Source organism: Lepisosteus oculatus, chromosome 12, assembly GCF_040954835.1.
Source record: "Lepisosteus oculatus isolate fLepOcu1 chromosome 12, fLepOcu1.hap2, whole genome shotgun sequence".
Lineage (NCBI taxonomy): Eukaryota > Metazoa > Chordata > Actinopteri > Semionotiformes > Lepisosteidae > Lepisosteus > Lepisosteus oculatus.
In genome coordinates, this window is record NC_090707.1 from 16162653 (window position 1) to 16189180 (window position 26528).

General features: G+C 37.3%; 1 protein-coding gene across 5 annotated transcripts; it reads left to right on the plus strand.

Moving 5' to 3' along the window:
* Nucleotides 1-1488: 1488 nt before the first annotated feature.
* gad1a (glutamate decarboxylase 1a) lies at nucleotides 1489-25582 on the plus strand. Of its 5 annotated transcripts, none has more exons than XM_015358998.2 (17): nucleotides 1490-2028; nucleotides 3318-3485; nucleotides 6240-6302; nucleotides 10155-10313; nucleotides 11270-11512; nucleotides 13849-13939; nucleotides 18260-18372; nucleotides 19446-19561; nucleotides 20150-20229; nucleotides 20331-20385; nucleotides 20518-20634; nucleotides 21677-21741; nucleotides 21835-21913; nucleotides 22335-22484; nucleotides 22857-22964; nucleotides 23729-23818; nucleotides 23978-25582. In XM_015358998.2, exons 2-17 carry the CDS (start codon nucleotides 3410-3412, stop codon nucleotides 24149-24151), a joined length of 1779 nt encoding a protein of 592 aa, XP_015214484.1. In that variant the 5' UTR covers nucleotides 1490-2028; nucleotides 3318-3409; the 3' UTR covers nucleotides 24152-25582. The 5 variants fall into 5 exon arrangements, with proteins under 5 accessions (XP_006636585.1, XP_015214484.1, XP_015214483.1 ...); XM_015358997.2 differs by having other exon boundaries at nucleotides 3350-3485; XM_006636521.3 differs by having other exon boundaries at nucleotides 3354-3485.
* The last annotated feature ends 946 nt before the right edge of the window (nucleotides 25583-26528 follow it).

The following is a 26528-nucleotide window of genomic DNA, read 5'->3' on the forward strand; positions in this document are numbered from 1 at the left end:
AATTACATCCACACAATGGTTTTGGTATTCTGAAAGGCGAATATTTTTACATAGAAGTCGCATCAGAGTAATATTTTACATGAATAAGTAGCCACAAGCCAGAAACCAGTCCACAATCTATAGTAACGTCGCCGAGACCCTGTTATCTGCTTTCATCCTGCGTGGCCCAAGGGATAATAAAATGAAAATGAGCATTTTTCTTTACAGTTATCCCGTTTTCAAAACAGGGATACAATAATTATGACGGTTATCTACAATTGTCTTTCCCTCATTTAAATTGTAGTCGAAATTCTTGCCTCAAGCCCATTATATGTTTTCCTACAGTTTATAGGCGATTTCACAGGTTGCTGCAAATGTACGCTAACCGTTTGCGACGATACAAACGGCTGTTTTCATCTCGTCAAACTTGTGGGGAGCTGTCCAAGTGCTGAACACATTACGAACAGCGCTCCTCACATGACCACAAAAAGAGCGTCTGAATATTTATTACAGCCATGGTCAAAGGCTGTTTTATTGTGTATGTGTCAGTGCAAACTCTTTTTTAAAAAAACCCTTAAGGCTGCTGTGCAGTCCAAATTAGTTTATTTAATATTTAATTGCATTCAACGCTTCAATTAATTGTCTACAAACTCAGTACTACAATCATTTAGGCAAAACGTACAGTCGAAAGCATGTCATGATACACAACTGCTACTTTTGAGAGAAATAGAAATGCCGTTAGTAACTTGATCTAAGTCATTGTTCTAATAAACGGGAATGTTTGGTTTAGCATCTTAATCTTAGTCACGAACTTTCGATGTTGCAGATTGGGGGTCTGGTGGTTTACCAAAATCGTATTTTCGTTCATTTCCCTTTCAGTATTTTTGCATTTTCTGTGTATTTAAATATTTTAAATATATAATAATAATTAAAACTGAACCAGATGTGTGGGAGGGATCTCCTTAACTTAATTATTATTCTTAGAATTACGTTGAGCATTTTATGGTTTGTCATTTATCTGCTGCATTATAATCCCTTCAACAACAATAAAACATAATCTTACCTGACTTCCAGTGCACGAATCATATTCGTTCTTTGTTTATAACAATTATGTTTGCTGAGTGTCAGAAAAATCTATGCTGAAAGACTAGAGATCACTGTTTTTGTAAGAAACGCCGCCAAGCCTGGGTTAAGTGAATCTCTAGTGCCATCCTGCGGACATTTTTACAGTCTCTGTGTCTTACGGCAAGACGCACAATTTCTAACTGGTACACTCATCCCAGATGAAAAAGCAACAGTCTGTATTAAATATCTTGTCCCAGCATTAATGTCTGAAGCCTGTAAAGAATTCAACCTATTTTCCTGGGAGAAATTTCACATTATCCAAATTAACACATCAAAAGTTTATTGATATCATGACGAATTTGGTCTACAGTATTTTTTTCTCATCCGTGGCACAGCTTCAAATCATTATTTGATCATAATAGTTTTGTTGGTGTTCTGTTGTTAGGATCGTCTTCGTGATGACCAAACACTTTGGTGTCTGAACCTTCCGTCCTTCCTCTCACAAATAAATGAGACGTGTTGACTACGTACTGTGTTACTCACAGGGTCAAACTTCCCAAGTCCATCTTCGTGATCGGGATTCATAATCGAGGTACAAAGCCCCAAAGGCAATCAAACACCTGCAAAAAAAAGTCACGTTATCACCGAATAGCGACACAGCTTTCCGTGATTTTAGCAGACAAAGCGGATCTGTTCGATATTGGAAGAACCCCTTTCAGCACCAGAGGAGGTGTTGGTGTGACTCATGCGTGCGTAGTAACGGATAAATAGGCGATTCACGCTTTAAAACAGCAAATCAAACGTACTTCAGCAAAAAAGGTCATAGTGAATGGAATTTTTGCAGTCTATTGATATTCAGACGTCGTTTTCCTTGGAGTGTTATAAACGCCCTTAACGTTGCATGGCTATAAGGCTGTAATTTGGTTGTTTTGAGAGAGTTTCTTGGACTCTGCTACCTGTGTACCTGCCTGGACGCAGAAAAAGGTAAGATACAGCTTTAAGATTATCTGTTATCGCATCACATTTAATGAGTCTGAGAATACTCTTTTAAAAAGTATCATATCTATGATTTACGACTCTTGCATGATTAAAAGCTCTGTGGGAAATAAGCATCCATCACATAATGCTAAATCAACTGCTCATTATAGATTTGTGAAACGGGAGTAAAAAATCTAATAACGGACAAATAGTCACCAGCACCTAGACAGACATGAAGTAGTCTAAGATCTTAATTAGTATAACACATTAAATTACTGGAGTATTAAGACAAGTCTGGAACAAAATTCGTAAACTCTGAGGTGCATTATTTATTTGTTTTGGGGTAAGCAATGAATAATAATTTGTCATGCTGTGGTAATTATTGACAGAATTGAATCGTAATCATACATAAACGTGCTATTTTCCCCATATCTTTATGAAGTCTGCATTTCTGGACAGCATTAACCACGACATCAATTAACTCATTCTTCATTTGTGTTGCGCAGAAACAATTTTCCTCTGATCTATCGAACCAAATAATAATAATAAGCCAATGTATGCTCGATGAATAAATAAGTAATTCGAAGATTGCGGAAAGTTTAAAAAAACTTAACCTTAATATATGGCATTTTTTCAGATTTATCAAGAACAGTGCTATAAAAGGTTAGATTTGACTTGCATTTAGCATATTGCTATAATTAAGATTGATTTTACAGTCTGCTACACCAGCTCCATTATCTACAGACAGGACGTACAGTAATTTAAAAGAAGGCAGGGGTATTTATATTATTCTGTCTCGCCGAAATACACCTACTGATATCATGGCTGTACTGGGGAGTATTCGTTGATCAAATATGCAACCAGGGCATTCTGGTTGGGATTCCACGTAATGAGTCTGAACATCAACATTTATAGAGGCTGTTAAAGCAACATTTCAGTATGCATCTCAGTGTTTTGCTCAGCCTTGGAAGGTGAACTATGTGGGGTTAGACGCGAAGACTACACAGCAGTCTAGTTGGTCACGTCAGAACCACCTGAGTTTCTATTAGGTGGAAATAAATGAGCCCGTTTCAGTGAAGTATGACCACGACTGCTGAGGAGTTATGCGTTTTTTTTATTATTTTCCGTCGGACTAGCTGCAATGCAACCGTTTGAAACTAACAGCATATAAATTCAGCGTTTTGTTTCATGTTACATTAATGTAGACAATCGTAGTAATAGATATTCTATGTAATCGTCTATATTCCTGTGCTTTGTTCCAGCGGTTTTAAAAATGCCCTGTCCTCTCCTTGCAGTTAACCGCAACTTTTCATCTTGGTGAATTAAGACAGGTTTCGGAGAAAGTGACAGCACGTACTGGAGCCAGGACTTTTGTATCTGAGGACTGATGGCGTCGTCTGCACCTTCTTCCTCTGGCGGCGCTCCGGATCCCAACTCGACTAATTTACGACCGCCATCCACAAGTAGGTCTATCGCAGATAAAACGCTATTTCACGTGTGCTATTTACTCCCTAGTCAGTGTCATTAATCACGGACCGAAAATAAAAAGAGCCAAATTCGAAATCCCTCCTATCTGACAAATCGCGACACCAGAGCGAATAGAGAGCAGACTCGACACTAACTCTGGTCTCAGAACAGAAGATGTGCTAATGCAACTAAAAGCCAAAAAATAAACATGGAAAATTCTAGAACAGAATGAAAAGTGAAGTGAAAATCCAGTCATCCGACCAAACTGTCAAACCAGAATTGTTAGTCTAGAAATATTGTAGCCTGTATGTGCTACAAACAGATGTAGGTTGAATTGGACGCATGTTCAGAATTGTTTCCTTTTTTTTCGGGGCTATAAATTTGGGAGAAATTGCTAGTGGGTCTTGATTTATGTTATTTCCATCATGATTTCAATTCTCTCCATCATTTCTGTTCTTGTTGTGCAGTTTTGTATATGTGAACGCACACGGTCCGGAAATAAAATTAATATTTTTAGTAAGTATTCTCTTGCCCTTTTTCTGCTCTTTGCTTGGTATCTTAAAACATTTGAGTGAGTGGTTCAAAGTGTAATTATGTGAAAAGTGGCGCTAATTATAGCTGCACTGAATTGCCCCTAATGGCTCCGGGTTTGCGCTGAGTTATTGAAGTGTCACTGGAATGGAGCGGATGCAGAAGATAGTAATAAACGGCTAACAGTTCTGCCTCAACAATTTTCACAATCAGCTACAGCAAAGGGGGGAAAAAAAGATTCGATGACATAATTACCTCACACAATGGCAGAATAAAAGAGACGGTCCGCATCAGCTTGATAAATGCTGCCTTTCTAGACGGAAAAAAAATCGAAGCAAAAATCTCCCTGTTTCTTCCTAATAGGAAAAAGACGAAAGTGTGTCACGTCTACATATCGTTATAGACCTGTCTAGAGAGTGCTTTCTGAGCTTCAATCCAAAAATATAAGTCTATATAAACACATCTATTTAAAATACAGAATATAATGATACCGAGAAAGGGGCTCGTTTAAGGATTTAGTTGATGCATCAAATCGGGTGTAAATTAATATTTTGTTTTTATTCCGTTTGTTTACCCTCTTAAAATGAAGACTCTGTGGTTTTGTGTGTGTGTGTGCGTGTTTCTGTCTGCTGCCTCTCGTAGTCTGTCATTATCTTACTTTATCACGCTTTATCGCTGACCTGAGGCTGGCCAGGGGATCGCATTGTCGCCACCCAGCCTTTTGCTAGGGACTGCAAAGCAAGAACACGAACACAAGCTGAAAGGTAGACACAGGCATTACCGCTGTTCCATTCTAGGCGCAATAATGTACCGTATGAGGACGCTGATATTAAAATAAATCGACACAACAACATTATAGACACAAAGTGGAATATTTTAGCTAAGTTTAGAACCATATACCATTCAACGAAATATTGCTGTGGTTAGTAATTACTAATTACAATCGCCATCGCAATTAAGCGTTACGTGATCAAATTAAGTCTATTATGTATTTTTTTTCCAGATTTCCATGATTTCGCGCCTTTGTATATCGTTTGAGAATTTATTTCTGCCTCATGTTTGTGTTATGGCTTTATCGCAATGTGAATGGTGCTTGCTGGCACGCATTCTCTTTATACAATTTTTAAAAATGCCATTAAAACCAGATATTTTATTTTCGGTTTTAGTGATGTGATATTGATTTATTTAAATATCCATATCACATATACCAAAGCGAAACAGAAAAAAAACGTTAAGTGAACGCCATGTGCTTGTGTCCATCAGGAGACGACATATTCATAAGTTAATATTCTTGTTAATAGCACTATATAAATGGAATAGCGTCACTTTAGGAAGAAAATGTTTAACGCACTATTGTGTTTTTGGATCAGCCTCATCTCTGGCTGGCCGACGGCTAGTCATGCAAGCCCGATCTAGTCAAATACTATTTTTCACCCAATTAATTCCTGAACTCTTCCCCGACCCCATTTCATGCCAGTTTATTTTAAACTGCAGGATGTGTGCCAACGTTTATTAGGTGTCGAGGAAATTTAACTATCAAGGAAGCCACAAGAGAGAGTTCTCACCTGAGTAAGGTCTTTATTTCAATATTGCAATATTGGGAGCCCTGCTGCAACCAGAGACTCAATTTGTTACAAGCAGTACAGGGTTTTTATAAGACGTTGCGCTATAAAAAAGCTCAGCGCTTTGTCCCTTCTAAAACTTCCCCCTTCCCTAAGACAAAACAGATTACATCATAGAGCGATAGAAGAAGCACTAGGTTTGTTATTCAAAGCTTATCAGTTACTTTCAGCTAATTCTAACAACCCAGACAGCATACATTGTTTTGGTACATTGTCTTCTAAAGTAACCTAAACAGTGTACTTTGTTGACGCACTGTTTTCTAACATTCTGCACGTACTGTAGCACAGCAATTACATCCTTGAAATATATTATCTAAAAGCACCAATATATTTTTTGCAAAGCTCTCTACATTTTAAGAATCAATTTACTTATTAGATTTCTACTTCATAGGCATTCAAGTTTCAGACGGCTTTTATTGATGGCCCGATGAGACCAGAACCTTTAAAAATCGTGCGTAAATACACCCCGCTAATTCGTTCTTTCAGTCAGCTGCAACATATCTTTCACAAGACAAGAACCTTCTTTATATTTTAAATAAATGAAACTGTATGACTTGGACATTCAGTAGCTTTCTTTTCCAAAATGTTCTGTTTTAGCGTATGATACGTGGTGTGGTGTTGCTCACGGATGCACAAGAAAACTTGGAATGAAGATTTGTGGTAAGTTTGTTTTTGACAATATTTGACAATATTCTTTAACATTGCTTTCAGATAATTATCTATTCTGCATAATAAAATGTCGAAAAAAGAACGTTTACCATTGTAAACGAGTAAGCCCGAAACACGTTGTACATGTATGTATCATCCAGATCATCTTATGTGAAACTGATAATTACTTATTGATGTTTTCCAAATCATATTATCAAAATAACAATGCAATATAACGGAGCTTCAGAGGAAATGCGTGGTTCACTGGCACTGGTTGTAAAGGAACTGCGTAGCCTTAAGCAAATTTTAAGTGTTCTGAGAAGCAAATGCTTTGGGGTTTTTTTAGAGGTGGTATTTTGGCACAGTATAGATATTGAAGGGTTTTAATGGGGGTTATTAATGATACATCACATTGTTTCAAACATAGATCTGCATTTTCGCCATGTAAGTATTTTGTAAACCTTTTAACGGTGAGAAGGACATTTTGTTTGCGCCGATATCTCTGGGCCCACTTAGTGTTTCAATTGAAAGCGTATTGTTGGCGGAATTTTATTGTATGCTCCCATTGGGGAAAAAAAGAGTTAAAAATGTATCAGAACCCTCGGAGTTCATTAAAGTATTTGACCATTTGCAGTTATGTCTCGCACAGCCACAGTGGCAGTGATGTTGAAGAATGACATTTTAAAAGATCATTACTCTGTTCAATTGAGTCGATTTTTGGTGGTTGAATACCAGCGTTTTGTTTATGTGCTATGCCCAAGTGCAATCTTTCGATATGTGCAGCCTGTTATAAGAAAATATGGATGAACTGAATACCGAAGGAGATGCTAATTAAACACACAGTTAGACTCCTGACTGATTACCATTTTCAATACCACGAAAACAATGAAGGAGAAGTTACTTGAGCGAGCATAATAGTACTGCAGTGTCTTCCCTTTGCTGTGAAGCATTGGATGACGGATAGTCCAAAATCAAATAATCGTTTGCAGGCTTTCAAATCAGATAATTTTCTTTTCAGAGAAGCCTATACATTTTATGGCGCTACTCTCATAGCCGGATCCCTCGGACTAACAGCACCAATTAAGTAGAACAGAGCGCCAGGGAGTCTCAAAGTCACATGACTGTGACCAACCCAATGAGATATACACCACCCCACCCTCGGTCTGTAATATTATTAGCTGTCTAGTTAGTCCTCTAACACCGTTTTTTTCTCCGGTTTTATAACACTTATGTATCACACGAAGAGTTCATGGAATGGAATGTTTCGTAGAATAACGTAATACAATATAATAACTATTCTGTTAACGATTGCCAGTCGTTAAAGAATGTTGAACGTTCGTAAGGTTATAATTAATTCATTCTGAATGCTTGTGCTTCATGTCAAATTAAACTGAAAACTCCCTCCTCCTTCCTTGGGCATATAGACTTTCGGCATCTCCGACATCTCTCCCAGTGCTGCGTTATCATTATCCCAGATATCACAATATAATGTTTTTTATACTCATAAAAGTTTTAGTATAAAGCTAACTTTGCTGTCGTTTTCCTAATAATTGAATTTATGGCGATTTGTTTTTTTTTTTGTTCTAGAGAAGCGATAAGTAGGTGAGTTGCAGATACTTGTCAGAAAATTCACTCGACGTTTTCAATTGCTCACGGTCACTGCGCCACCTGGTGGCGAAACGGACACGACTTTAGGCTAATGGAATTTCGTCACCTGCCGGATTGATTGATGACATGCAAAATTTGATAGTTGGGACTGTGTTGTCTGCTCGCTTGTTAAATGATGCACTGTTTTCCGAGGCACAGATGTTTTAAAAAATATTTTAGAAAGAAATCCCTAAATATACATTTTAGACTACATATTATGGAAAATACATGAATTTGTGTTACATGTAACACAAGAATTTTAAATGTATTTTTTGTTATGTATTTGGCTGACGAAAAAGCATTTCTAGAGAAACGCAAAAACCTCTTGCTAGTTTAATTTATAGCCGCCATTACAATCCCACACGCCTATGTGAAATCGTTTTGCTTTCAGGGTTCAGCAGACACTGCGTAGGACCGAGCAAACAGAAAAATCCATATTGTAGCCAGAAATAAAATAATGCTTTCTGGTATATCATGGATTTGCAGCTTAGAATTCATCAGCCCTTATCGGCCAGAAAACGCTTCTCTCTAAAAAAAAAAAGATTAACGAGAAACTTATTAAATGGTAATTCGTCAGGGTCCTGTTTTTCTGAGATAGCAGTGCCAGTCTTCCGCACACATCGCAGAAGTGGAAAAACTAAGGAAATTTATTTATAATCAGATGAGAGTCCGGTTTGTATACCGCGCTGCGCAAACACTGATCACATTGGTCATTGGGCTAGTTATACTAATGTGAATAATTTCAAACCGTCGAAATTAGTTATTTTTTAGTTAGAATGATTTTTGATCAATTATACATACACAGTTTCGTAATTAAATAACATAGTATTAAATATGTAATTGAATTGGATATTGTGGCACCTTATAACTTTAAGTGTAGCATTTTGAGCTGGAATTAGTGAAATGTGGGGTACCCAAGTCACGACTAAACCGGACTGTTACCAAAAGAGAATTGTTTAATTTTCGCAATTTAGTTTTTCATTGTTCACTTCAAACAAACAAACAAACATACACATTTTCTCCCACGACTTTAGCCTGCCTATTATATAGAATATTTAGACTAAAACTGCATTAAGGATTTTTGCTATCCAAATCCTCTGAAATAAATGACACGGATTTAATGATCCATTTGGTGCCCCTCTCAGTGATGTCCACAGAGACGTGGCTTTTGTAATAGAAATCCTTACTTTCATTTTCCTCCCTGAATAGATACAGTAACGGTTGGTTGAATTAGCTCTTTGTTCTCAGTCTTTGGGCATGACAACACATTAAGAGGTGCCTCTGAACGTTTTCGGCGTATCATGATAGCCAGAGACCGGGTGGACTTAAAGTGAGGGTGTAATCTCTACATTAAAAAATAAGTTCGATCTACCCTTTAAAAGATCTAATTTCTATCAGAAAGCAAACAGCATATTGATGCTGTGTAGACTTCAGGTTCCATATGCCTTGTGTTGCTATCATTTACGATACAAGGTGTATGTGGAATTTAAAACTAAACCGCCCATATTTAACACATGATCATTTTTGTTAAATTAACATTCGCATTAACATGACATTTGTATGGTGTTAATTGTATGCTAATATGATGTTCATATGTAGTAAAAAAAATAACGTTGTTTATTTACATATTTTTAACTACGGTTAGGACTTCCTAGCTCTTCCAAAACTAACATGCAATTTGCACATTATCATTCTATCTGAAGATGAAGAATGAGAGAGGATTTTGAGTGGCTTTTTGTGATGTACTTTTCTGTGCAATATTAGTATGAGGAGATTAAATGAAATGGCTCACGGTGCGATCATACATCATTGCCCTTCTTCGCTCAGTCTATAAACTCTGCCTGCAGGCTCGACTTCCATTGACTCATTTTAGTTCCTACCAAAAGGCTGCTTATCGAAGTGGAATCTGTCCGATGGACTTAATAAGAATTTACCGCTGCACAAAATGACGAATATTTATTTTTGCATGGCTGGTTTTTGAGGCTGATGTCACTGGGTTCAACCTCCTACAGGCAAACCGTCTCCATAAATACACTTTCCCTCAACAACATTGGTGGGGGGGATCTCCGAACGAAATAACTGTTGTGTCCGTGCAAAAGGTGTGGTGGAAAGCGTTGTTTGCACCCTGTTTAAAGAAACAACAAAAAGCGTTAGAAACAATGTTGGGCAGTTCTAACAGGTCGTCTCACCCTGCTTCTACCCCATGTAACAACCTAGGGTTTTTGCAGAGGAACAACAGTCTGGAGGATAAGAGCCGTATTGTGAGCTCACTGAAGGAACGCCAGTCTTCCAAGAATCTCTTTAGTTGCGAGAACACTGACAAGGACTCGAGGTTTAGACGCGCTGAGACTGACTTTTCGAATCTCTTCGCAAGAGGTTAGTGTGCCGACTTTGTTTTTAAAGTAAGCAATTGTCGATAGTCTCAGACCCAGTTTGAGGAAATTATTTCTGCTCGTCCGTTTAAATTACTTTCAGTATATGATGCAGCGGAAATAAAGAAAACAATTATTTTATTATGTTTTTTTTATCATTTGTTTCTGTTGAACAAGACCATCTTCTGTATCATTAGTAAGCCATGTGAATCTCCAGCCAGCCATAACATTAGTGAAGGTCTGTTTTTATGGTTATTATTCAGGGGTCTCTGATCTTTTATGTTTAAAGGTTTTAATTTGCAAGCTAACATAAAGCGACTTTAATGTGGACACAGCGAAATTGTTTTTGCTGCTTTATTTTCTCGTGGCTCCCTGCCAGCTCTTTAAGAAAGCCTGTTGGAACTCAGGCAGCTGGGAGAAGTAATTTTCTCACTTTGTAAATTGTATAAACGTTAGCTCTTTTGGTGAAGTTATCGAATATTTCCATTAGATTGGTGGCGGTATCCGATCGCACCAAGCATTTTCAAAATTGAATAAATTCATTTTAAAACTCATTAGAATACCATAAGTGGCCATTCAGTTCAAATTTAATGTCATTCTGTAATATTGGTTCATGAGGATATTTAAAAGACACTGAGAAACTAAGATGATACGCGACAAATGCGTGTCAGACTATGCTTGTGTATCCTACCTGTACATGTAATTCTACAAGAGAGGACGGGGGGTTACAGGTCATATCGTTGCAAAAGTGATTGCAAACTCCCACACAAGACCTATTTCGAGTTTTTTTAAAAACAATTTTCGAGTTCTTTTAAGAATATTCGTTTTTTTTTCCATTCTTATTGTTGTTTAATTTGTTGTGGTACGAAAGTCGTGCTGGTTCTTTGGCGTACAGTACCTCCGGCGCACATGCTAGCGTTGATGATTTAAATCCTGGGTTCCCCTGTTTTTCTCCTGCAGATTTGTTACCAGCCAAAAATGGAGAAGAACCGACCATGCAGTTTTTGTTGGAGGTGGTTGACATTCTCTTGAACTATGTCAGGAAGACCTTCGAGAGATCCACAAAAGTCCTGGATTTCCACCATCCCCACCAGCTGTTAGAGGGAATGGAGGGCTTCAACCTGGAGCTTTCTGAACAGCCCGAGTCCCTGGAGCAGATTCTGGTGGACTGCAGAGACACACTGAAATATGGCGTAAGAACAGGTACTGTGGACGCAATCTCCTTAACACATTCACTTAACTAAGTGACAAATGAGCAGCCCTGTAATAACTCCACCTTTCGAAGTTAATGCTTTCCATAATCCGTCTGTATTAGAAGGAAATATGTTCAGATGTATAAGAAAAGTCGGTAAGCTATTTTAAGTATAGCATTGCTTCTAAAGTGTATCAATACCACACTGAATCCCATAATCTGTCGCTAATTATCATAATTAATTTATAATTAACACTTCCTTGCCTTCTATAAAGCACCTTTCATTCCGAAGGGATCCCAAAGTGACGTATGGCTGGGATCGAAAGCTTAATTGTGTGCTGATCCATTTCTAAAGATATCAATATTAATTTAATGTAGACAGCCCAATTATAAAAAAATATGTTCTAAGTCTTTCGATTAAAAAAAAAGAATACTCGATTTCTCATCATTCCCACAGCATAGTAATGTAAAAGCAAAAACGCGGAGGGATTAAAGAGTTTGTCAGGGCTAAAAAGCAGTCCAGTTATTCGGAAAGTAATAAGCCGTTTAGCCCCAACCCATTTTTAAACGACAGACAAGAAATACCTAATTACTTCTAGCGAGCTCACATTACTTATGACACAGACGAGCTATTGTCATTGACCAGAAAGAAAAGAGTAAAAGGTTGTAGAAAGGCATTCAAGGAATTTTCTTCCCCTTTTTTGTTACCGAGATAGTAAACACGTGTAAAATCTAATGTTTATAGTCTACCCTAACAAAACGCGATTTGGGCAAAATGGAACGACGATTAAAATATTGTGTTATGCTTAATCAGCATAGTTTACTACGTTACCTGATTTTCTTAGTCACCTTCTGATCCTATCCACATACTGTATAATATGTTGGCTGTACATACATAACATATAGGTTTTTTTTTCAATAGCTTTTTGGTAATGTTGCAGTTTTGAGCTAAAGCTCTCTGATAATCGCTTCTATTTCATTGTATCTGGCTATTTATCTCCTGTTGTATCGCCTCTACGAATCTGGGATACAAATTTATGGTTTGGGTGGAACACTAGATATGAGTTAGTGAGCAAAACAATAATTGTATTTCTTCAAAATTCTTAACGTTAACGCTACAAAGCGAAAAGCAGGACCGTTTTTTTTTTCAATATGCAGATAATATGACGGTGTGAAAGCAGAGTATTCTAACTACACGTCACTCTGCTGTGTTTTAGAGATCGCTGGTGGTTGATCTGGTATCTGTCCGTGGTGCTGAAATTACGTGCTGCGCAAGACCAAAAGCATTAGGACGCAGTCGGATCTAAGTCATCTGATCGGTTTACCTATTCGAAGGAGAATTGTACTTTAAAAACGTAACTAGATGCTTTGTCGTTCCAGTTTAATGTGTCAGTCTAATGTATGTGTATTTCTTCGTGCTGTAAAAAAAGCTACCACAAACAGTGTTGGTCGAAGGCTCGAAAGAAGAAACGTTCAAACATTTTCTATTAGTTTGAATATAATTATTTCAATTGCAGATAAGTAAAGTGATTTGTATATTTCTGAATTATTATTCTTCTAGGTGTCCCTTAATATTTTCCATAACATTGCGCTCTCAGATTTATATTACCAAGGCAATAGCATAGACCTGAAATATGACTGCAGCTTTCGTGAAGCTCCCAGAAACCAAGGAAATACTGATTTCACTTTTTTAAGGGGGGTGGTTGTGAGTCCGTGTCAATGCACAAACATAGTAAACGTATTTTCATCAAAAACCAAAGGTGCACATACAGAACACCCATATGACTTAACTAAAAGACTGAATTATCTTGAATGCACGTATGATCTGTGTAAATTTGGTCTTGAGTAAAATATAACCATCGTCTAGACACATTTAAGCGATGTTCTAAAAATAACATTCAGTATTCACTCAAAAGCAGTCTGAGATTATGTGGAATGATTTAAAGCACCAAGCAAGAAAAGCAGCTCCTTTCTAGAAAATTGAAATAATAAAATTGTGGAATTGTGGTGAATTAATTTCATATACAGAAAAAAGCTTCTAACCCAACTCATGTATAATCATAGAAAAAAGTGATCTCCCTGTAATATTTGGTAGTCTGTTGTTCAACCACATTATAACCTACTAGTTACTGAACCATTTCAACCTGCTATGCTGATTTATCTCAGGAGCTGTTACAATTAAGATGCTAATACCTAAAAGCAGTGAGAATATGAGAGAAGGGAGGTAATTAGGCACACTTTGTTAGCCTCCAGACTAGAGAGCCATTATCAAGCCAGCCAAAGAATTTTGTGAAAGGACACTGTTCCTAAAACATAAGAAAACCTTATATAATCCTGTTTCTTTTAGGTCATCCTAGGTTTTTCAATCAACTTTCCAGTGGACTGGATATAATTGGGCTAGCTGGAGAATGGCTTACCTCAACTGCCAACACTAATATGTAAGTTATTTCAATATTCGCTTGTTGTGTGTGGAACAGTGAGGGATAAAAAGATGTCTTGTTTCTTGCATTGTGTTGTGCTATCATTTAAACAATGGAAAATGCATTAGCGTTTGTACCATCCTAAGAGTGTTTCACAGTTCAGATATCTTTTTAAAAAGCTCAGGAATGCTGCAAAACTAGGGCCTACAGCTGTTTATCTACCTTCAGATTACACGATACACCCTTTTAGGGAATTAAATGGGGACAGACAATGAAAGCTCTTTTACAGTATGGTATGTGATTCTAAAGTGATGTCACTCAAGTGGCCCCATAAGTAGAAAGAAGGCAGTAAAGAAGAACCTGCTTTGTTGTTTGTTTGACACTGTGGCTTAAATATACTGTAATTCTCATCTGAGTTAGGTGAAGTCATGTACTTCAGTAATATTGGTGGTGCATAATACAAGTGGAATGGAAATTTCAAATGTCTTAATTTCTCTGACATATTCTGTTTACTGGGAAATTCTAAAAACATTTGGCACATTTGAATTATTTTGTAACGAGTAACCAGTCTAAAAACTAAAGCCTGCCATTAAAGATCTGTTGTTGTTAATATTTTTGTTTATGGAATAATGGTGTGATCCCATTTCATGCGGTGTACAGTGTGTGAGATACCAAAACTCATGGGAAATATAAATAGTAATAAAAAAAATGAGCAGAATCCCCTGGGACTTTTCGTTAGAACAATCGTTAGCTGTAGAATATATCCAATAATAATTGCATATTGGTTTTCCTTGTGAAATATGAACAGGATGAGACTGGATGATAATGTGCAGTCCACTTGTCCTAGATGCAGCGTAACGGTCCATTGACTCAGGTTGATTGTTAGCTGGTATTAACAGATTCCCAGATGTGACCACGCAGCTGCTGAATCTGTGCCCCAGAGCAATAAAAGAACAAGTCGGAACATATGAGAGGACCATGTGAATTTCACCCGTCTTCCTTTCAGCACATAGTTCCCGTGCATTGATTAACTCTGCTGCGAGCTAAAATATTGTTAATGATTGGCAAATGTAACCCAGAGGAAACAACACAACTTCAAGGGCATTTCACAGGCTGAACGCGTGGCAAAAAAAAATGTGACAGGCTGGATAAGATCCACATACAGGAACGTGTAATTGAACTTGAGAATCCACCAATGGTGCTATTTTCACATGATAGTCTCCTGGGAAAAGTGACTGGCTCTTATCACCTTTTCATTCTTTGCCTAGATTATTTGAGGCATTGGATCAAGAATGATCTTTATGCAATCTTTTTGAACAATTGAAAGAGATCCAATGGTGTTTGTTGTCTGTGTTTAATGAAATCGTTGCTAATATATATTTATATTGAACATGTATATTTTGAGAAACGCATCGTGAAGATTTTTGCCATCATAATGAAAATATTCAAACTGACCCAAGAGGATCACTTAAATGGAGTTTTTCGTAGCAGTGGTATTTAGAACAATGACACAGGTCAAGGTTTTCCTTTGATTTTTAAATGAAAAAGAAAAAATGAAAGTACAGCTTTGAACTGACCATTTACTGTAAGCTCTCAGATTCGATTATATCGTTTTTTAATATAGACTGCTGTGATGTAAATCTTAGACTTCCCAGATATAGCTTCTTCGTGTGAGTGTTGTGTAAAAGGTTCATCACAATTTTTACTCCCTTTTTTGTGGAGTTTTGTATTTATCAAAGCACCTTGACTCTGCTAATGTGCAGCTATATAGCTCCTGGTGACTGAGAAGACAAAGTGGCATGCGATATGTTCTTTATGACATCACTAGAATCTGAGGGCTGACTGCTCACTTGTTATTTATAATGTCTAATTAGAAAATCATCATTTATAATTACACCCGACACATATTGACTGGCACCTAATGTGCTAATAAAATTGTCCTTAGGGGTTGTCATCAGGATAATTTCACATGAATAATTGCATCAAGATGTTTGTGACATTGTTCAATAATCTTAATGATTTTTGCCCGTCTGCCTTACGAGTCTGTAAGGCTTTTGGTTTCCAGCTACAGTTGGAAGGAAAAACACCCAACCTGTTGTAAAACTGTCCCTGTGAAGACTCTGCCCTGATCACCTAGTGGAAAGGGCAGACTGAACACAATTTATCAAACAGCGATTAAAACAAAAAAGCTGGATGAGTTTTAAGCGTGTGATGGCAAAAGAAGGACAGAACTGGTGGCCTTCCTGGATCTGTGGTACTTTTTAATTCAGTCTGCTTTAATTAAGTAGTAGAAATGCTGATGATTACAGTAATAAGGGCAAGAGCTATTTAACAATGTAGGAAAATGTGAATGTCACAACATCTTATTGTTTCATTAATTCCCAGTTTAAAATACTGGATGGGGGTTTGGAGAAAGATTTATTAAAATACCAACATCTCTTGGTGTTATTGAAAAATCATTCCAAGCTTTTTTTGGTTTTAGAAAGTATTGTTATCAGAAGGAAAACTCTTCTTTTGTGCCTTGTATTTAGTCCTCATTTCCCTGGAGGGAGGGCATGTACAGTGCTTAGCAAATGGCTCCCCATCCTTTTATTCAGGAAGTATATTTCAATCTAAATGAGCTCTTATCTCTCAAAACCACAAGCTTCTGATTTTTAGTGATATTTCCTATTGAAAGTGAATGACTGCTTTTTTTATTTTGGCAGCTACAATGCAGAGAATGTTCCCATTTAATTAAAATTCTCACAAGCCAATGGAGTTGTCTGTATGCTGCTTTTCCTGTTGAGACCAAATTGAATTACCAGACTCAAAGGATATTAACATAATGCTTGGGATGTAAGTTACATTAGCATAAAGCTTAATACAAATCAGACAGTGTTCTCTAAGCTGGTGATGAAAATGTGTGTTTGTTTCGGTGTCCATGAGTGCTTCTCTGTGTGTGTATTTGAGATGAATCTCCTAAACCCGATTAAGGAAGAAATAAAGAAAAAACGAAATATTACGTAAAAAAGGACAAAACTTTTTTTGGGGAAAAAAATACTTTTCTTTTGTACTTTGACATGTTCTATCATCTTTCAGTCATTTAAACAGACAGATATGAAACTAGGATTTTTTCCCCATTCATTTTATATTGATGCATAGACAGTATTTGTAAGCTTCGTTTTTCAGGGAAAATAGAAAGGAGTCTTTCAGGAAGTCACCAATTTGATGTGGTTGTTTTCAAAGAAATATTCAATGACACCAATAGATTGATCAGCAGTGGTGCTGTGGTACTGGTAGTCTCCTTCAGCTAATGCTCAACAAATCAAATTGGCCGTAACAAGGATACCCATTTCTTGGCTCTTTTGCAGCGTGAAGTACTGGCTCTTATGATGCCCAGCAGTCTCAGAGCAGATAGCCTGCAGAGTACAGAAAAGTACTTGCACAGTGACAAATTTCTCCTTGTTCTATCCATGACCCTCTTTTTTCTAGGCATATTATCAAGGGATGTTCCACTCAAGCTCGTGTCAAATACAGCTATTCCAATTTTACTTAGCTGCGTAGTCCACAATGACAACATGACAGAACTCAAATCAAACTTTAGTGAGGTTCTTTCTTCTGCCTATGATTGATAAATAAAAAACGAAAACTATTTTGCCTCACTCTATGGTTGTGTTGTTGTTTGTGTTCATCTAAGAGGAACATGATTACCACACTATACACTAGTTTTGCTTTATAAGAGCTTTTGATAGCATTTAGGTTTTGAGAAAAGGGATTTTTTGAAGTTATTTTTAAACATTTTCTAGATGTTTTTTGGAGCATGTGGAGGGTTCTGAATTAACAGCACTGTAAGCTGGGCCTCTGGCTGGTTCACAAGGTAATGCTATTTATACCACCACAGTGGATACCAATACCTGCTGGAGGCCAGTTTTCCCCGACGTTGTATTAAAATGTATTCAGTCCAGGTCTCTGGAGGAGCACAGAATTAGAAGGACCGTAAATTAAACCACAGTTCCTACCCACCTGTCCTGGAATTTATTTCATTCAGCAAATCCCCTCTACATGGGCGTTCAATATTTTTAGACTGCAGGACTGGTGTTTACATAACCTGGCTGTGTTTCACCCTTGTTTCAGCATCATTTCAGTTCCTACGTAACATGAAAAATATATTATTGTCTCCCATGGGTGTACCTGAATTCTTTTGTACTTTGATAGCGTGGTTTTGTGAAAGTTTGCTTCTGGCACAGCGGTGAAAGTGAAGGGTGAGGCAAGGGACCAGCCCACTGAGGTTTCCATTAGCAGCAGGGCTGTTCGGCGTGCATTCCTGCAGAATGACAACGGCTGCTGTTTGTCTCTCAGGTTCACCTATGAGATTGCCCCTGTGTTTGTGCTCATGGAGCAGCTGACCCTGAAGAAAATGAGGGAAATGATTGGCTGGCCGGGTGGAGAAGGCGATGGGATATTTTCACCGGGTGAGTAGGCTCCCTGTTCAGTAAACTAGGACACTGTCTTGGGTCTGATACTGACTTATGGGTAATTTGAAGCAGTAGAAAACCAGAGGCTGTTAATTAACAACACAGTGCAGGGAGACAAAGAGGGCAGAGGCACATCTTTCACATTGTTCGAATTTTTACATTTCTTTTCATGAATTCCAGTCCGATGGTCAGATGTACCGAATGTATATATTGGGAGAATTTGTTTTTCTGGGAAAAAATCATTCTCAGTCATTTCAGACTTCAGAAATCTCTCTGTGATTTGCATGCTGTTATTTTTAGTGATCCCCTTGGTTAACAAACCAAGGCTCTCATATGGTTTTGTAGTCCCTTTCAGCTAAAACTAAACAAATGAAGCCAGAATTGATAAAAAAAGCTGCAGACCTACTGTAGCTATTCATTTAAACACAACTATATGTTTATAAAACATTAAATTTCTCCCCACCTCTAACATTTTCTGAATCTGACACTGGCATTGAAAACAAACTAGGCAGTTAAATGTAAGTAATGATATATAAAAAAATAATGAAGGAAGTGACAAGACTTTTGAAGTTAATTACTTTACAATTTCAGTTCAAATTATTTTCTGTTGAACAGTGTCGAATATCTATGCCTTTTTATTGACAACAAAACAAGATTAATGTACAGTATGTTATTACAATACATTTTGAAAACAGTTGTGAATATTTAAAAGTTCTAGTAAACAGTTTCCAATAATGAAGTGTGTGCTTTAGTTTACTTGAAACACACATTGAAGTCCCCTTAGGGTTGTCATTTATATTTCAATTTAAAGCACCGCCAGAGAAATCAGAGTGGAAAGAGATTTGAAGAGGTCTCTGACAGCTACTTTGTACTGGAACAGATACAATCTCAAGTAATTCATGTTTGTTTTACACTGTTCATTTCCTGTGAAATAAAAAAGGCATCTGTTTTGTAATATCCTAAGGGACAAACCTAAGAAACCAAAAGAATATTGACAGAAGATATCTTATGGACTGCTGTTGAAATTTGCTGTTTTTTTGAAAGGTTTTGCTTTATACATTCCCAAACAGGAGGCGCCATTTCTAATATGTACAGCGTGATGGCAGCTCGTTATAAGTATTTTCCCGAAGTCAAAACCAAAGGAATGGCTGCAGTTCCCAAATTAATCCTCTTTACGTCGGAACATGTACGTCCCTTCTCTTTTAAAATCAGTATAATTAGGAATGCAGACTCCTTAAACCCTCTGTAGTGTAACTACACAAAGAAACACAAAACCTTCCTGGTTCTGAAACTATTCCAGCATCTTTAAATCCATTCTCTCTGTCATAATGGGACTTACTCCTACTATTTGTTTACCAAGAAAATCTCAATGACACCATACATTCTCAGTATTCTTTTTTTTAGCTAAGCTTGTCCAGATGAATCCAACTTGCAAAACTGAAACTAAAATGTTTGAGAATTCTACCACAGCTTTGTAAATGTTTTTGAAAAACACTGTGAGATTTAGCAGTATGGATCAATTGGCCTTATGAAAAGATGTTGAAGGGGTATTAAAATGATATTGGCTCTGTATCACAAATCTAAGTGTTAATTTGCTTTTAAAGTCTTGAAGCAATAAAGGGTTTGTACATAAATAATTGTATTATCATGACTTAGCACCTACAGTGTAAGCTCCTTCCACACATATTGTACCTGAAAATGATAAACCAGCTAAAATGCATTTTTTATTAGAATTCAAGATTTGCTTGTTTCTTTCTCCTATCCTTTACGGCAGAGTCATTACTCAATAAAGAAAGCTGGTGCTGCTCTTGGCTTTGGAACAGAAAACGTCATTTTGCTCAAATGCGATGAAAGGTATGGGTTAATGAAACCGTTATCCTTTGCTTTGTTTTCACACCCCCTAAATGTTTAATAAACGTTTTCTCATTTACTTGTGGGTTTGCATTTTATTTTAGAGGAAGAGTTATTCCGGCTGATCTAGAAGCAAAGATCATTGATGCCAAACAAAAGGTGGGAGATCTTAAAAATTTACACTTCAGCCCTGGTGCTTACCTGTGGGACGGCCCACTGAGTACTGCACTCATAACTAATGACCTAAAAAGCTGCGTTATGGACTAATATGGATCTCTTGTTTCTCCCCAGGGGCATGTTCCGCTGTTCGTGAATGCCACAGCTGGCACCACAGTGTATGGAGCGTTTGATCCTATCCATGAGATTGCGGACATTTGTGAAAAGTACAACCTGTGGCTGCATGTAGATGTAAGCACATTTTTATCGACCGATGGAGTCTTCTTTTCTTTTAGCAAATGAGCTTGCAGATCACCTGCATCTAAACGAAAGTCACCAGTCATTAAACAGTTCACTGAGCACCCCATTAGTCGAAACTGTGTTACATACAGAGCAAGGACAGAGTGCAGCTGCACATTCAGCGAGCAGCTGTTTTTTGCGTGAACCTCCATTGCTTTCTCCATCCACCCAAACCTTCACATACAAGCGAGTTGTCAGGAGCTGCCATAGTAGTGTTACATCCCCATCAGATCCCATTAATATTGCGAGCAGCAGATGAGATTCCAACAGAAAGATAAGATCACTTTATTGGCCATATACAATTTCTTGTATTAGGAATTTGTCTTTTTTGCTGACCCCAGCTTGCTCTCCATGAGACACACAGGCACACAGGCAGGGAGAGAGAAGCTTGGGGTCAGAGCACAGTGTCAGCTATTTATATGGCGCCCCTGGTGCAGTTGGGGTTAAGGGCCTTGCTCAGGGGCCCAATGGAGTAGGATTCCTTCAGTACTCCTACTGCCAGCTGTGGGATATGAACCAGCAACCTTCCAAGCCACAGGCTCAGATCCTTAGCCACAGAGCCATTGCACTGCCCCATAGAGAAACTCTTCAGCATCTCAGAAAGCATCCTTATTCTTATAGCATCTTAGATGTTGGGATGTATTCTCGTATGATTCTGTTTTGTTAAGTGTCGAAATCTGAAACTGGCCTGGGGCCATTGCTCCTAATCTGGCTGAAGGGAGTTTTAAACACGTACCTGTTGTTGTACGTGACACCTGAGAAATAGCTGGAAGGCAGGATAACATCATCAAGAATAGCCATTGGACTATAAAACCCTCTGTAACATTGTTGCAGTTTGGGCCACCGTAGGAAGTACACCTTGTGTGTGTCTCCTTCAGTGTTCTCTGGAAGTGGCCATTTGAGTTACAATTAAACTCATGTCATACTGTACCTTCACTGAACTGCACTGTGACTCCTTGCATCCCTTTAAAAGTATATTACTTTTTTTTATCAGGGTGCCTGGGGAGGAGGACTGTTAATGTCCAGAAAGCACCGTCATAAGTTAAGTGGCATTGAAAGGTAACCACCTTGTTCACTTTTTATGAGAACAATAAAAAAAATCAGTGAGTCAGGCCTGTTTTTGCAACCAAGTTATTGTTGTTGTTGTTGTAGGGCCAACTCAGTGACCTGGAATCCACACAAGATGATGGGGGTGTTGCTCCAGTGTTCTGCCATCCTGGTCAGAGAAAAGGTGAGCAGTGCCAACATATATAAGCTCCCAGCTCTGGTGTTTGTTGAGGAAATTGATTTACTTATGTTCTGCATCAACTAAAAATAAATAGTTCTGCTATGCTGTGTAATATCTATTAGATATTTAAAGTCTTGCACCCATATGAATGTGGGTTTCTCCTTTTTCATAACATTATTCTGTATATCACATATTGTGAATAATAAATGAGATTTTTAATAGCCAACAGTCAATTCTGCAACTACCTCAAAGTAGTTTTCATTTTCTAGTTAGCATTTTCATTCCTAAATGAATCATTTGATTCTGACAGAACTGACATTTAGTCACATCTGTGTAACGTGAGTTATGGAGGATGTCTTTGACTCCTAACTGTGTGGACCTACAGGACCTGGTCTTGGGTTTAAGTGCTTCCATTTCTTTTCAGGGTATTCTCCAGGGCTGTAATCAGATGTGTGCTGGGTACCTCTTCCAGCAGGACAAACAATATGATGTCACATATGACACGGGTGACAAAGCAATACAGTGCGGCCGTCATGTGGACATCTTTAAATTCTGGCTGATGTGGAAAGCAAAGGTAGGAATATGTGAAGTGTGTTCATCATATAAATAACCTTTACTACATAAAACACAAATCATCACACAGATCGTAAAACAAACAAACAGATGCAATTGAATTGTATAAAAAGTATTGCTTTCATGTGGCAGCATACATATCAGAATGCTACTGGAGAAAGCATGTAAAACATTGAACTGAATGTGTTTGTATTGCTATACTGATAAAAGGCTCAATTATTAATCTCCAAGATTCAAATATGCTGTTGTTATAGCCACACCAGTGCTAGGTTTTGCGTGCCGTTCAATGGTATAAAATATATTGCTTTGCTTAAGTTGTAAAAAAAAATGCCTGCTATATTTTAATGTTGTGTTCTGTTCTCTCTATTCAAAGGGAACGGTAGGGTTTGAACAACAGATTAACAAGTGCTTGGAGCTCTCAGAGTATCTCTACACAAAAATAAAGAACCGCGAAGGATATGAAATGGTTTTCGATGGAGAGGTAAGATCTGATTTTTACTGCCCGTTTTTTTTATTCTTCTTCGGCTTCTAAAGATAACCAACGTGACCAATGGATTATCTCCATAAAACATATGAGCAGAAAATATCTAATGAATATAAAGTAGATTCCATTATCTTTCCCACCTAGCACAGTGTATCATTAATACTGGCATTGGTTAGCTTAATGTAGTGGCAAGCAAATATAAAGCCTTTTGGCTCTGTTTCTACTCATCACATCCCAGCCCTGTATCTGTTGGAAGCTAGGGTACAGTGCAAGGACTATGAAAGGGCTTCAGCTGGGTTCACTGCCTGAGAAAAAAGGAATTCTCCAAATCCCTGATTGTGGTACCAGCTACCTCCCAATGACAAATTTCCTAAAGAACTAAAAATTAGGAAGAACGTGTGGCTCGCTTAAAGACACTTGACCTCTTTCTTACATACATTGAGTATCTCAACAGAGTAGTCATTAACGTTTGAAATCCTCTCCCATTTGACTGGTAGAAATAAGAGCACAGAGGGTGTTATCATGGAACAATCTTCACAATCTGACACTTCTTATTGAGATTAGATTTATTTAGCTTCTTTTAATACCGGTGATGATAAGGAGACGTGGAGAGTTACCTGAAGAAGAAATTCTTAGATATAAACACTTCATATCTTGTTTTGAGAAATGAGCCGTTTAATGTATTGCAATAGAAAACCAAAAGTGTCTCCATGTTTTGGTCTGTTTGTTTAAATATTTTCCACTTTTTTCACGTTTTGTAGCCTCAGCACACAAATGTTTGCTTCTGGTACATTCCTCCAAGCCTACGGGTCATGCCAGACTGCGAGGAGAGACGAGAAAGGTTACACAAGGTACGACACCAGACGTTTGTACTTTGCATGAGCGCCGAGCGTGTTCTTCCATCATCTCCTTTGAACGTTTAAGTGTAAACAAACTTCAAAATACAGCCACTGCAGAAAGCCTGCTCTTACAGTTTAGCGGCATTTATATTATCGCTCTTGCTATTACAGGTGGCACCCAAAATCAAAGCAAGGATGATGGAGTCAGGGACAACCATGGTGGGTTACCAGCCGCAGGGAGACAAAGTCAATTTCTTCCGAATGGTTATCTCCAATCCTGCAGCTACAAAGTCGGACATCGACTTTCTGATCGATGAGATAGAGCGACTGGGGCAGGACTTGTAAGAGGACACAGTCTCTCCAGAAAAGTGTTCTGGCGGAGGCCTTGCTTTTTGTTAACCAGCTTTGACGTGGCCAGCTCTAAAAGGACTTAGAGTGAGGTTTCATGATCCTGTCGTATGTAAAGCAATTCCGTAGGATGTGAAACTTGCCTGTATGTCTTTTTAGGTACGGACGAACTGTAATCGTAATATCCAGAAGTGTTTCTGTCAATATGTATTCACGTTTGTTCCGTAACAGTGACTATTCTGTAGAAGAATTAACTGCTGTATTTAAGAATTCTTTAAGGTTTAAAACTATCCGTCCTGTACTTGACTTGAGTAATCTCCGGCATGTGTGCAACACCGAGTGAGTGGTAAGAGGCCCTGAGCTGTTAAGTGCTGTGGACAGTGTCTGCTGTGAATCATCCCCAGAGGTGAGTTGTAAATGACTCATCAAAACTTCCTTAAATGAGCAACATTATTTGTCATTAACTGTTCTCTAAGAAATATGGGTGCTTTTGTTATAATTGTAATTACACAACCAAATGCACCACATTATATTCTAGCTGTTTGTCCCCTTTGGTGTCAGCGAGGGGGTCACTGTAACACAGTCATTGTAAGAGGTAAACTATTGCTGTGTTTTTAGAGATAATTAATTTTGTGTAGATTGTGTACATTATTGTTAAATGCCTTTGTGGAAAAAAAGATAAATGTAATAGTTTTACAGTAAGAGACGTTTAAATAATGATGATATATAGCTATATGCTGAAATCTTTGCTTATTTATAATAAGAAATGACCAGTGTTGAAAAGTTGTCTAGTATTTTCTCCCATTTGTAATGTATCTTTATTTGTATTATATGACACTATATGATCAAAATGAGTTTTAAATGATGTTTAAGGTATTTTAGTGTATTTGTGAGCCAAAGAAAATTATAACTAGTGACATTTGCAAATATATATATTATTCTTCTGCCCTTAAAATATATAACAAATATGTGGATTATATTAGTGTCTACTTATTAAATTATTTTAAGATATTGTAACAAGAGATGTGCTGAAAACACTTTTAACATTAGTGCAATCTGTATTTTGTGTGGCTGTGATAACCCATTGTTTATCACAAAGTATGAATGTTATTTAATCACCAAACAGTGGAGCTACAACTGAGACTAGACCAGAGATCTGTTGCAGTTAGGAGGCTACCTGTGCAAATAAACTTTACTTAGTAAGAAGCACAAACTGAAGGGAAGAAGGATGACCTTTTCACCCAAAAGTGAAGATTGTGTATATGTCTTTGAAATTGATTTTTAAGAAAAAATGCTTTACTATTTTAAATACTTAAATTTATTAAATGTGGAAGATTCCAACCTGCTCAGACAGGAACTTATAATCATACCATGTACAAAGCACTACTGTCATATTTACAGTAATAATAAAATATATTTAAAACTCTTTATTTTTAGCCTTTTTAATCTGCTTTGATTTAAGTAGGGAAGGAGTCTGACAACACTGTTTTATTTAATTGTCTTTTAAGGTTTTGGTGCATTGTTCAATTATCTGAATTGGAAGTGCAAATAATACATTTATCATTTGACCAGGTCAGACATTAGTTTCTACCAAGGATGCTGGATTTACTCAAAACAGATACAGAATGAAAAACTACATTTATACAGTAGTTGCAAAGGCTAATCTATTCTCTAAATATTAAAGATATTGTTTTACATTAATGGTTGTCCATCCATTCAGAAATACACAGTTATCGTTGCATACATTAAAGGCATTCTTTAGGCTAAATTCATGATAGAGATATTTTGCATGACCCACCTGAAATTTACTGTCATTTTAACTTCCACAGTTTCAGAATCGAATCTGTGTTTTAATTAATTTTACAATGAGAACTTGTTGCAGGTTTCTAAGTGTTACAATAATGTCTGATGAGATAATATAAAATAAATCATAGCTTTCAAAAGGTTATTGAACTCAAATTCATCGTGGTGAGTAGCATTGAAGACTTAAGGTCTATTAGTTGAGCTAAGAGAAGGGGTGGCAATGGTTACTGTATATCTACAACTCCATAAGAATCTAAATAAATGAGCAAATAAAGCATCTCAGATGAAGAATGACTTTGCTGCTTATGTTTTAACAAAAGTTTTCATTTAATTACAAATAACTTTAACCATCACAACTTAGAGCCTTTTTGAAGATAGAGTTGATGACATACTGATTTTGTTCATATGAGTGTTTATCATATCTTTTGGCTTTGCAAAGTGTGAAGAGCTATCTTTTGTTAGCTTTCTGAACAAACGTACTGAGAGAGTTTCTTTGACAAAGTTAATGTGTTTAGTGCTCTCATAACTGTTAGTCATTCACATCTTAAGATCTTTGGAAAACGGAAGAGAA

Excerpts from the sequence above, each read along its gene's own strand:
- gad1a (XM_015358998.2), top strand. The coding sequence starts at position 3,410 with ATGGCGTCGTCTGCACCTTCTTCCTCTGGCGGCGCTCCGGATCCCAAC. Across the intron at positions 18,373-19,445 it reads CGATGGGATATTTTCACCGG|GAGGCGCCATTTCTAATATG; the intron begins GTGAGTAGGCTC and ends ATTCCCAAACAG. Across the intron at positions 20,230-20,330 it reads TTGCTCAAATGCGATGAAAG|AGGAAGAGTTATTCCGGCTG; the intron begins GTATGGGTTAAT and ends ATTTTATTTTAG.